The sequence below is a fragment of the Hyaena hyaena genome, unplaced genomic scaffold (assembly GCF_003009895.1).
Source record: "Hyaena hyaena isolate Hyena2069 unplaced genomic scaffold, ASM300989v1 scaffold_16, whole genome shotgun sequence".
Lineage (NCBI taxonomy): Eukaryota > Metazoa > Chordata > Mammalia > Carnivora > Hyaenidae > Hyaena > Hyaena hyaena.
Window position 1 is genome coordinate 220,248 of NW_024080650.1, and position 11,479 is coordinate 231,726.

Below are 11,479 nucleotides of genomic sequence, written 5' to 3' on the forward strand. Positions count from 1 at the left end.
GCATACTGATTGGAAAGCAAGAAGTGAAACTATCTTTATTCGCAGACAACAGGATTGCTTATGTAGAGAATCCGACCGAATCTTTTGTTTTAAAATATAATTTATGGTCAAGTTAGCTAACATACAGTGTTTACAGTGCGCTCTTGGCTTCAGGAGTAAATTCTCATGATTCATTGCTTACAACACCCATTGCTCATCCCAAGTGCCCTCCTCAATGCCCATCACCCATTTTCCCCTCTCCCCCACACTCCCAATAAACGCTGTTTGTTCCCTGTATTTAAGAGTCTCCTATGGTTTGCTTCCCTCTCTACCTGAAACTACTTTTTTCCCCTTCCCTTGCCCCATGGTCATAAGTTCCACATATGAGTGAAAATTTATGGTATCTATCTTTCTCTGCCTGACTTATTTCATTTAGCATAATACCCTCCCTGTTCCATCCATGTTGTTGCAAATGGCAAGATTTTATTCTTTCTCATTGCCAAATAGTATTCCATTGTATATATAAACCACATCTTCTTTATCCATTCATCAGTTGGATCAATTTGGGCTCTTTCCATACTTTGGCTATTGTTGAGAGTGCTGCTATAAACATTGGGGTACGTGTGCCCCTATGAATCAGCACTCCTGTATCCCTTGGATAAATTCCTAGTAGTGCTACTAAGGTAATTCTATTTTTAATTTTTTTGAGGAACCTCCATATTGTTTTCCAGAGAGGCTACACCAGTTTGCATTTCCAACAGTGCAAAAGGATTCCTGTTTCTCTACATCCTTGCCAACATCTGTTGTTTCCTGAGTTGTTAATTTTAGCCACTATGACCAATGTGAGATGGTATCTCAATGTGGTTTTGATTTGTATTTCCCTGATGATGAGAGATGTTGAGCATCTTTTCATGTGTCTGTTGGCCATCTGGATGTCGTTTTTGGAAAAGTGTCTATTCATGTCCTCTGCCCATTTCTTCACTGGAGAATCCAACTGAATTTATAAAAAAGCTACTAGAGGGGTGCCTGGGTGGCTTAGGTGGTTAAACATCTGACTTTTGATTTCTACTTAGGTCATGATCTTACGGTTCATGAGTGTGAGCCTCAAGTTAGGCTCCATGTGGGGGGCCTTCTTGGGATTCTCTCTCTGTTGGCGCACACATGTGCACATGCAAATACACACACACTCTCTCAAAATAAATAAATACACTTAAAAAGAAAAGCTACTAGAACTAATAACTAGAACCAATTTAGCAAAGTAACTAACATGGTCACCATTATGACACAAGATCCATACAGAAAAACCAATTGTATTTCTCTGTAGCAGCAATGAATGATCAGAAACAGAAACTTAAAAAGCAGCCTCATTTAAAACTTAAAGAAAGCACTTAGAAGTAAATCTGACAAAAGACGTCAAATATCTGTACATTGATAATTCCAAGATGCTGCTGAGAGAACTTTTTTTAATGTTTATTTTTGAGAGAGAGAGAGAGAGGGAGAGAGAGAATCGCAAGCAGGCTCCCCACTGTCAGTGCAGAGCCCTGCTCAGAGCTTGAACTGAAAGACCACGAGAGCATGATCTGAGAAGAAATCAAGAGTCAGACACTTAACTGACTGAGCCAGCCAGGTGCCCTGAAATAAGCTAATTTTAAAGCTCATACAGAAATCTAAAGGATCTAGAATAGCCAAAATAACTTTGATAAAGAAGAACAAAGAGAACAAAAACTACCTGATTTCCAGACTTATCATGAAGCTGTAATAATCAAGAGAGAATGGTATTGTCATAAAGGCAAACAGATCAATGGAACAGAGTATGGAGTCCAGAAAGAGATCTATAAATATATGTACAACTGATTTTCGACAAAGGTGCAGCAAAGAGAATTTAGTGGAGAAATGATAATCGCCTTCAACAATAGTACTGGAATCATTGGATATTCATATGCAGACAAATTTAGTCACCTTGCACTATACACAAAAATTAATTCAAAATAGAACACAGGGGGTGCCTGGGTAGCTCAGTCAGTTAAGCGTCCAACTCTTGATCTTGGCCCAGGTCATGTCCTCACGGTTCACAAGTTCAGCCCCTTATCAGGCTCTGTGCTGATGGCTGGAAGCCTCCTTGGGATTCTGTCTCTCCTTCTCTCTGCCCCTCCCCTGCTTGTGCACTCTCTCTCTTTCTCAAAATAAAAAGAAACTTAAAAAATTAAAAAAAAAATAGATTACAGACCTACATTTAAAACTTCAAACGTTCTAGAAGAAAACATACAGGAGAGCAGTTGTGACCTTGAGTTAGGCAAAGATTTTTTTTAGATATGTCACCAAAAGTATAAACCCAAAATAAACTGTCCCGATCAAAATTTAAATGGTCTCTTCTTCAAAACACACTGCTACGAAAAAGACAAGCTACAGAAGGAAAAAGTATTGGTAAATCACACATCTGATAAAGGACTTGAATCTCAGAATAAAGAGTTTTCAAAGCCTGATAAGTTTAAAAAAAAAAAGGGGGGGTTGATGGGGGGAGCGGAGGAACTATTTGAACAGAAACTTTACCAAAGAAGATAAACAGATTGCCAGTGGACACAGGACGATTCTCAACTTCATTAGCCATTATGGAAATACAAATTAAAACCACACTACCCATGTATTGTAATACATAATGTTAGGAAGACTAGTACCAAGAGTTGGTGAATATGTGAAGGAACTATATCTCTCACACATTGCTAGTGTGAATATAAAATGGGACATCCACTAAGGGAGAATTTTTGTCGGTTTCTTAAAAGTTAAACATACAGGGCGCCTGGGTGGCTCAGTTAAGCGTTGAACTCTCAATTCTGGCTCAGGTCACAATCTCATGGTTCATGAGTTTGAGCCCCACGTCAGGCTCTGCACTCTCAGCACAGAGCCTGCTTGGGATTCTCTCTCTGCCCCTCCACTGCTAGTGTGCTCTCTCTCTCTGTCTCAAAATAAATAAAAAATAAACATTAAGAAAAAAGAAAATATATTGATAAAAATAAATAAAAGTTAAATATACGTCTACCATATGATCCATTCATTTCATTTGAGGTATCAGAAATGAAAACATATGTCCATTGGGGACCGTGGATGGTTCAGTCAGTTGAACATTTGACTCCTGGTTTCAGCTCAGGTCATGATCTCATGGTTTGTGGGTTCAAGCCCCATGTGGGGCTCTGCACTGACAGCATGGAGCCTGCTTGGGATTCTCTTTCCCTCTCTCTCTGCCTCATCCCTGCTCACATACCTCTAAAAATAAAGTTTAAAAAAATTTTAAAGAAATGAAAACATATGTCTAAGGATTTGTACATAAATGTTCACAGCAGCTTTATTTGCAATAATCAATAACTAAAAATATCTCAAACGTCCACCAACAGGTGAATGGGTAAACATTGGTATAGCCATACAATAGACTACTACTCAGCTGTAAAAAAAGAACTACTGATACACATAACATGAATTTACATGTTTTTCCTTTTATCCCACTAATTAAGCTGAGTGAAAGCCAGATTAAAGGGGCACCTAGTTAGCCCAGTGGATTGTGTCCAACTCTTGGTTTCGGCTCAGGTCACTATCTTACGTTTCATGAGATTGAGCCCTGCATAGGGCTTTACGCTGACAGTTTGGAGCCTGCTTGGGATTCTCTCTCTCTCTTTCTCTGCTCCTTCCCCACTTACGTACACATGCCTGCTTTCTCTCTCTCAAACTTAGAAAAAGAAAAAAGGAAGCCAGAGTTATTAAAAAGAGTGCCTATTTAATGGATCCATTTATGTAAAATACTGGGAAATGCAAACTGATCTATAGTGACAGAAAGCAGATCAGTATCAATGGTTCCTTGGTGTTGAAAGGAGGGAGATACGAGGTTGTGGGGGGAGAAAGAAGGAAGGGTTCATAAAGAGGCAAGATACATTTCATTCTTGATTGTGCTGACGATTTCAGGAATGCATGTCAAAATTTGTCAAATTACACATTTTAAATATACGCAGTTTATTGTCAGTTACATCTCAATAAAGCAGGGGTTTTTTAAAGCATAGGTCCATTTTCATGCAATGAGAAAGAGTCTCTTTCACCAATGTACATGGTAGAGGTACTTAAACACTAAGATGAACTCAACACACAATCTATGCAAGGATATATGTAATGGAAGGCAAGTTATCTGCTTTTGTTGGGAAAATTCCAGTTTGGTTAAAATGCTTTGAAAAAAAAATGCACTGATTTTCTTTTCTCAAAACATTTATTTTCCTTCAAAAATAAAGACTGGCATCACAGCTGACGTGCTGATGCATGTTTTACTCCATTCAGGAATATTTTGGTATGGAAAGGGAAGGATATTGGAACCATTCTTTAAAAGCCAAGATTCCACAAACGAGAGGGAGTCTATGTAAGGTGGTCTACTAAATATGAATGGGTTTTCAGACAATGAACTTTGAGTTCTGCCATGCTTAAGTAGCTAATAGCGTGCCTATATACTGGAGAAACGTTAGATATTCATCATTTTTACATCTCAGAGGTCAAGAAACAATTTAAATGTATGTAATGATGTGTGTGTGGGTATTTTTTTAAGTTTCTCGTTTCCCAGTCAGAAGTGAAGAAAATCTATACCAGAGAAGAAGCTTGTACTATATGCTTATGTGACCAACTGAAAATAAAACAGTTCATCTCCATTATACTCTTGTGATAGATTTCAAGTCTATGTTAGAAGGTGAAGGAAAGGTTAGGACGCCTAACCGTCGGCAATGGGGTACGCAGCCAGATGGGGTGATTAGACATGCAGAGGTAGAATATGAAGTACATTGAATAGTCTCAAGGTTGCTTACAGAGAGTTCCAGAATTGGAATGGGGTTTGAAGGGAGTGGAAAAGCCGAAGGAAGGATTGACAGGGGATGTGACAAGTTTTTAGAGAATAGGATGGCAAGCAACAGAGAGGGCCAGGGGAGGGTGAGGCTGGGTAACTCATATTACTTTCTTCTGTCAATCAGTCCAGGTGGACAGTTTTCTCCAGCAACACTAAGAAGTTCCAGAATCAGAGGTGCAAAAATGTCCAGAGAAAAGGGTTTTGTGGAAAGGCAGAAAAGGGTGGGCAAACCAGGTGCAGGTCTGCTCCAAGAATGGGTATTTATTAAGAAAAATAAAAGTTTTTTGAAAAAAAAATCCAAAATCTTATCTCCCTAACAAAGGCTGTCATTTTAGTAGGTTCTCTTCCACCTTTCATCTATACCAAAGAAAAACAAGCTTATTCGTATCTTTCAATCCTCAACTGCCCGGTCACGGTTGCTCTCTTTAACTCACATTGTCTTAGGATTCCCCACCACCAGAGAGTTAACTTAATAGCTTCCTTACTTTTGCACTTAGTTGATTGCTATCAACGATCAACTCTTTTCTAGTCTGCTATCTCACCTCCTTGTGTGTGAGATATGATATCCTTTGTCAAGATAAAATTTTAATAAGTGTGGGAACTCAATATAAGAAATCTGTGTCTCTCTGTTCCATCCAATTCTACTTCAAGAGGATTCGGTGGGCCTCCATCACCTTATTGTCCTGACTCACAACACCGATCAACCTACTGTCATGCACCCTCCCTCAGGCCCATGACACCCACCCATGTCACCATATGGCCCACACTCCATCCTTGAAACTCAGTAGAGTCACAAACTAGGGTCAACACCACTTGAAAGCTGAAACCCTGTACTCTTTAACTTACTTGCAGAGTTTAGCACAGCCTCTAACCCCCCACCTCGGAATTCTCCTTCAGCTCCTCCTTGACTGCCACCTCCCCCCAATCAAAGAAGTTGGTCTGTGTTCCATTGCACGTTATGTGTATGACGTAATGGAATTCTAATCAGCCTTCCACTTGAGTCTGGAAGCTTCTCATTTGACAGTCCCAACCACTTAATGAGTGTCCACCCTGTGCCAAGAATTGTGCAGATAACTAAGGTATGTGTATGTGCTCTGAAATAAACGAATGCTGAATGCATTGAAACTGGGAAATATGGGTAAGAACTAGCCAGATTGAAAATTCCTAATAAAATACTGACAATTTCAACTCAGCCCTTTTTACTTTCCAATCCCAAAGAGCAGCTGACAACAGGGTACCTTTCCAGGATCCTTAAGCACACCTGTGTTCTGGTAAGGGTGGAAATGAGTGTGTGATAGCAGAAAGAACACATTCAATGATTTTTAAGTTGTATGAGGTGAAACGTCTAAGGTTGGAGAGGATCCAGAGGCGGTTCCCCAACTCTTGAGATCATGGCTTGGGAGACCCATTCCCTCACACAGGAAGATGCCACTCTGTTCTTCCACGCCTTTATTAGTGACAGCAATGGACAAGAACAATGCCAGGCATACCAGACACCTTGACCCAGCACTGCGGATGGCAAGCAGGCCCTGCAGGGCCGTTGGCGCATCCAGCCCCAGCCCAAGATCCAGTCTACCCAGGCCATGTCCCCGAATGGGCAGGAGGCTGTCTGTCCAGTTTGTTTGTGTGGATCAGTCTGTCTGAGTGTCTCAGCCGCTGCCTGCAGGGGCCCCCCATCCTCGGCACATGGTAGGGGCTGCTGGGAACACAGCGTGGCATCCCCCGGTGGACCACTGGGCCCCGGTGCTGACCGTGGGGGCCAGGGCCAGGGACTGGAGGTGGCAGGGGGCCAGGCACAAAGTTCACTCCAGGGCCACATCCTACAAAAGAACCAGTCATGATCAGAGTGGGCTTTTGGCCAGGGTTGAGCCCAGCTCTGCCTTTGGGCAGCTCTGGTCCTTCAGAGTGAGCTTCTCGAGGCTTCCATTTCCCCATCTGCAAAATGGCAATACCGCTTCCCTTACCTCCAAACCAGCAAAATGTGACAATCAATGAGTTGAATAACAAGTCTACATATGCTGTTCTAGACCGAGCAGTGACTGAACCCAGTCCTGGGGGCACAAGGAACTACCCATCTCCTTAGTCCACCTGGGCACAGAGGCTAGGCTGGGAAAGGTGCATGGGGAAGCTGGGAGAGGTGTGAGGGGAGGCTGCGGAGGCACCTACCTACGTGGGGTGACATCGAGAAGTCTTCTGTTGAATTATAATTGAAGAATTCATGGGGTGGGAAGGGCTGGCCTGGGAAAAAGGGGATGTCCTGGGGCAGGGGTGGAAACAGGGGAGGCGGCGAGGGCTGAGGAATGGGGTAGGGAAAAGGTACGGGAGGGGGCAGAGGAGAAGGCTGGGGTGGGGGCAAGGCCAGCTGCTCCCCGAAGTCTGGGGGCTGCCCATGGCTCCCCTGGAACGGATGATCCGGCTCTGGCCAGTCCTCAATCCACGGGTCTAGGAATGGGATGGTTGGTTGTTTTAGGCCTGAGAGCCAGTCCGCCCGGAATTCTGGTTGTCCACACTTCTCTTCCCTCCTCTGGGAAAACAGGGCCACCAGGCGGGAGCACCCTCTGCTTCCTACTCGGTCTTCCTCATTCCCTCTCATTTCAGGCCAAGTCCAGGGTACAGCCCTTCCTCCTTACTTTTCTCAATGTCATGGATCTGCCTTCGCTCTGACCTCATGCTCCTCTCTAGAGCCTTCTTCCTTTGCGCGCCCAGCTCCTGTATCTGTAAGCTTTTTCCTCACCCAGCTCCTCCCCCACAGAGCAATAAATGAGCTTAAGAGGTCTTCTTTCTGGACAACATGAGCTCCTATCATTCTCCTCTCCCAGAAGTCCCGTGCCTTCCAAACATCTAAAAGGAGTATTCTGCCCAGTTTCTATCCCTTCATCAATTGCTTCTGCCTCTTACCCTGACTTCACACCTTCAGCACTTTTCTGACTACAAGTAACCACTTCCTCTTTCCTGACAGTCACGTGACACAGCCAATAGACTCTGTCCTCCCTCAAAGTGCCTCTGCCCTCGTTTCCTTTGTTTCCTCCAGCAGCCCCTCTTCGCTTCCACAGCATGGTCCTGGTTCTGCTCTCTCTTTCACAGTCCACACTCATGCCCTCAGCTGGGCCCCGCTGACTCCAACCTACCGCACATTTCACAGCACCTCAGAGGTCTGCGCGCACCAGATTTGCCACCAGTCACATCCTCCCACCCAATTCTTCCTTTTCACGTTTCTATTTCTGGAGCTCCAAACTGGGTTCAGAAGACCTGAGCCACCACAAACTAGCTTTACAACCTTTAAAGCATCCCTCTCTTTGCTGGAGATTAGTTCTTCTCATGTAAAAATCAAGGAAACTGAACCGTTATATAATCAAATTCCAAATTCACCTCCCTAGTGCTCCAACTCCTAGCTACCAAGTCCTAGAAGTTCACCTCTGTGACATTCCTGGTGGCTCTCTGGCCTCACACTTCTAATGCTACTACAGACAGACTTCTCATCAGACTTGTGCCCCCAACTCAACAAAGAAACTACACAATTCTGTAGGTGCTACGTACACGACAATCGTGCTAGACATTGGGGCCAAAAGGGATGGGCTGGCAACATGGTAGGAACCTTGCTCTTTAAGGACATGATCCGGGGGAAAGTAGACCTGGCAACAATCAGTCACCATGCCCCCTTGGAAGAGCGGGCAGGAACTGAGAGGCTGGTGGCACCCACTAAAGGGCTTCTCTGCTTCTGCCACACTGCATGATGACCCTTCCTCCGCTTCTGTTTTTCCACCCCCCACCCCCATTACTAGCTAGAAATGCGTCCATTGCTTTCCTATTCCTCTGTAGGACAGGGATCTTCTGACATGCTACCTTACACGCTCAAAGCTCGTATAAACTCACTCACGTACACAGAGACGTCTACGTGCTAGCCCATACAAAACCAGAACTTAGATCAGGATGTCGCTCCTGTGATTCACTCTCCCCAGGGGGTGAGGAAGGAGCACTCAGGGGCCACAACAGTCCTTCGAGGGGTCCTGCTCCCCCTGAGGACCTGTGTCCTGTTCTGTTTCTGAGCCCTGTGCTCTAAGAATCCCCTCTGCATCACTATCCTACCCCCTGTGGTAGGCTCACCAGAAGGACAGTCACGCTTGGGCAGCTCCACGCCCCAGGCGTCGGCCACGTGGGTCAGAAGCAAGTGTGAGAGGTGGCGGTGGGCATGCTGGTCCCAATGGACACCGTCTCGGTGACGGTGCTGTACTGCATGCCGGAAATGAAAGTGGAGATCCAGGACATCAAAGCAGTGGTCCCCGGCCAGCGTTGCACTGTAGAAGTTCCCTTCAACCACATCCCGCAGCAGAGAGCCTGCCAGGGGCTGGAGCTGAGTAAGAAAGCGCAGCATCTAAGAGCCACACAATGAAGCAGGGTCGGGAGGGATGGCCCTCTATCTACCAGTCGGCTGTCTCCTCCCCCCCCACCTGAAGGGCCCCTGTTACTTGCCTCTGGCAGAAGGAAACCCCCAGTGACGCGCTCCCCCAAGGGCATTGCCATGTTCCAAACGAGCAGGCAAGAGTCTGGCAACACCTGGTCCATGCGCACGAACACTCGCTCCAGGTTCTCTCGGTAACTCTCCATCGAGCAGCGGCCATACCTGGTGGACAGTGCAAACAGGGTGGGCAAGGGCACTGAGTGGATAGCCTCTGAGCCACACCTTCACCCCCAATCCGTATTTCCCTCTCCCCCCTCCACATCCCCCCCACCCCGACCTGGAGAGGTCCCAGAGGCAGGAGTTGATGATCACCAGGTCCGGGGCAGGCCCATATGTCAGCTCCTCCAGGACGCCCTCGAGGTACTCGGAGTAAACGCGGGTGAGGAAGTAGAAGCGCACAAGGTGGTGGCCAGAACCCGAGCAGAACTGACGGACCTCCCGGTACTGTGTCCCGTTGTGCAGCTCGCCCAGCTGACCCCCAGCCACCAGTTGGTCCTGTTCAAAGCTCAGCTCTCCCTGTCCACCCCCACACCCAGCTGGTCAGAGCCATGCCAGGGAGGAAGACCCTGCCAGGCCAGGGTCTGTGCCCACCCACCACTGGCATGGCTGCCAAGCTTCCCTCACCTTGGCTTTCAGCTGAGCCGCTGTAAGCAGGGAGTCCCTCTGGAGCAAGAGCACTAGGTCCTTGTACACAGCCCGCTGGACTGCAGGGAGACAGAGATCCTGAGGCTAAGTCAGGCCTCACCCCACCCTGCTCACCCTAAGTCCAGGCCTTATCTTCCCAAGACCAGGGCTGCTGCCACTACCTCTGTGGAGTGTTAACAGAGATAGAAAAGGTAAGGTTAAAAAAATCCTGGTACTACCTCTGGCCACGCACCACCCTCAACTCAGCACACTGTGACCCAAGATCACCTGGCAGAAATAAGTGGGCCCAGGAGGCAGACAACACAATCCACTGCTCCCATAAAAGGAGTCCTGTGGGGGACTGTCCGTGTAAAAATTCGGAGCAAGGATGGGGTAAAAAATTTGACAGGTCTGGACACCTGTGGAAGGTGCATGGGAAAATAAAAGAAAACCTACTGGCCTGGAACAGACAGAAGGTCAGAAAAGAGATCTGGGAAGGAAACAGCGGGCCCAGTCATAGACTGAAGGCGCGGGCTAGGTAGTGTGATTCTAGAAGGGCACTCACTTGAGTCCCCCAAGATGACCACGAACTTGTTGTGTAGCAGCTGCTGGACTTCTGAGGCCTGGAAGTGGACCATGGCGCTTCGCAGCGGGAAGCGCGGCTCCTCGTTCTCCAGACAGAAGACCATGCCGCCGCTGCCAAGGACAGGGGGCGGGGAAAGGCCACTAAGCCTCGGAGCGGGGGGAGGGGGGACGCAGGGGGAGGGGGGCGCGGGGGGGGGCTCAGGACAGGTCGGCCCCAGGGCCCGCTAAACGAGACCTGCGCCGGCCCCTCCAGGGCTGCTCAGGGCTACGGGGGCGAGGTGGCGGCTGCAGAGGGGGGCTCATGGTGGCGCCTGCCTCGGTCACACTTGGCGCCGGAGTCAGAGACGGGTCGCTGATCCCCGGGCCTCCGGGGCACCGAGGCGCTTCCCGCGCGGCGCCGCCCTGCGCCCCGCCACGTGCCCGCCGCCTCCCCGCGCATGCGCGCGCCCGCTCGTGCCAATTACCGGGTCCCCGGGCTCTGCACCGTTCACCCGCGACCGGGGCAGACCCGCACACCGCGCGCCTCGCCCGCTGAGGGCTCCGGGCCTAGCCTCATGTTCCCGCGCCCCGAGAGGCCGGACGGTTCTGCACAGCCCGCGCCCGGCAGAACCCGTGCGTCCCGGTTAGCCGTCGGTGCGCAGCCCGGAGCCCAGCGCTCTCCATGCGTGCGTCGCGGCGGCCCCGACGGCGCCTCGAGCTTCGGCGCCGCGGGCGGCGACGTTCACAGCTTCCACTTCCGGTCACCCATGTCCCGCCCTGCGCGACCCCCAGCGCCCAAGGGGACAGGGAGGCGGCGGGGGTAGCCGCGGCAGAGGGCGGGAGCCAGGGCCGGGCCCACCCGGGCCGGCACGAGGCCCGGGTGTGGGCGGGGGCGCGGCGGCGGCCGAGCGCAGACTGCCCACAGTGGTGATGGCCGTGGCGGCAGCCTCACCGCGTGACCCGGACGGGCGGAAGCGGAAGTGCCG

At 48.6% G+C, this 11,479-nt stretch overlaps 1 protein-coding gene across 1 annotated transcript; it reads right to left on the minus strand.

Annotated features, from left to right (window-relative positions):
* Window positions 1-6,280: 6,280 nt before the first annotated feature.
* Window positions 6,281-11,427, minus strand: PCED1A (PC-esterase domain containing 1A). Its single transcript, XM_039224257.1, has 8 exons — window positions 10,979-11,427; window positions 10,495-10,639; window positions 9,930-10,009; window positions 9,583-9,821; window positions 9,317-9,467; window positions 8,951-9,197; window positions 7,013-7,288; window positions 6,281-6,666 (listed from the first exon to the last, which is right to left on the minus strand). Exons 2-8 carry the CDS (start codon window positions 10,616-10,618, stop codon window positions 6,419-6,421), a joined length of 1,365 nt encoding a protein of 454 aa, XP_039080188.1. The 5' UTR covers window positions 10,619-10,639; window positions 10,979-11,427; the 3' UTR covers window positions 6,281-6,418.
* Window positions 11,428-11,479: the final 52 nt, after the last annotated feature.

Excerpts from the sequence above, each read along its gene's own strand:
- PCED1A (XM_039224257.1), bottom strand. The coding sequence starts at position 10,618 with ATGGTCTTCTGTCTGGAGAACGAGGAGCCGCGCTTCCCGCTGCGAAGC. Across the intron at positions 10,010-10,494 it reads GGTCATCTTGGGGGACTCAA|TCCAGCGGGCTGTGTACAAG; the intron begins GTGAGTGCCCTT and ends GTCTCCCTGCAG. Across the intron at positions 9,198-9,316 it reads GGGGTTTCCTTCTGCCAGAG|CTCCAGCCCCTGGCAGGCTC; the intron begins GCAAGTAACAGG and ends TTTCTTACTCAG.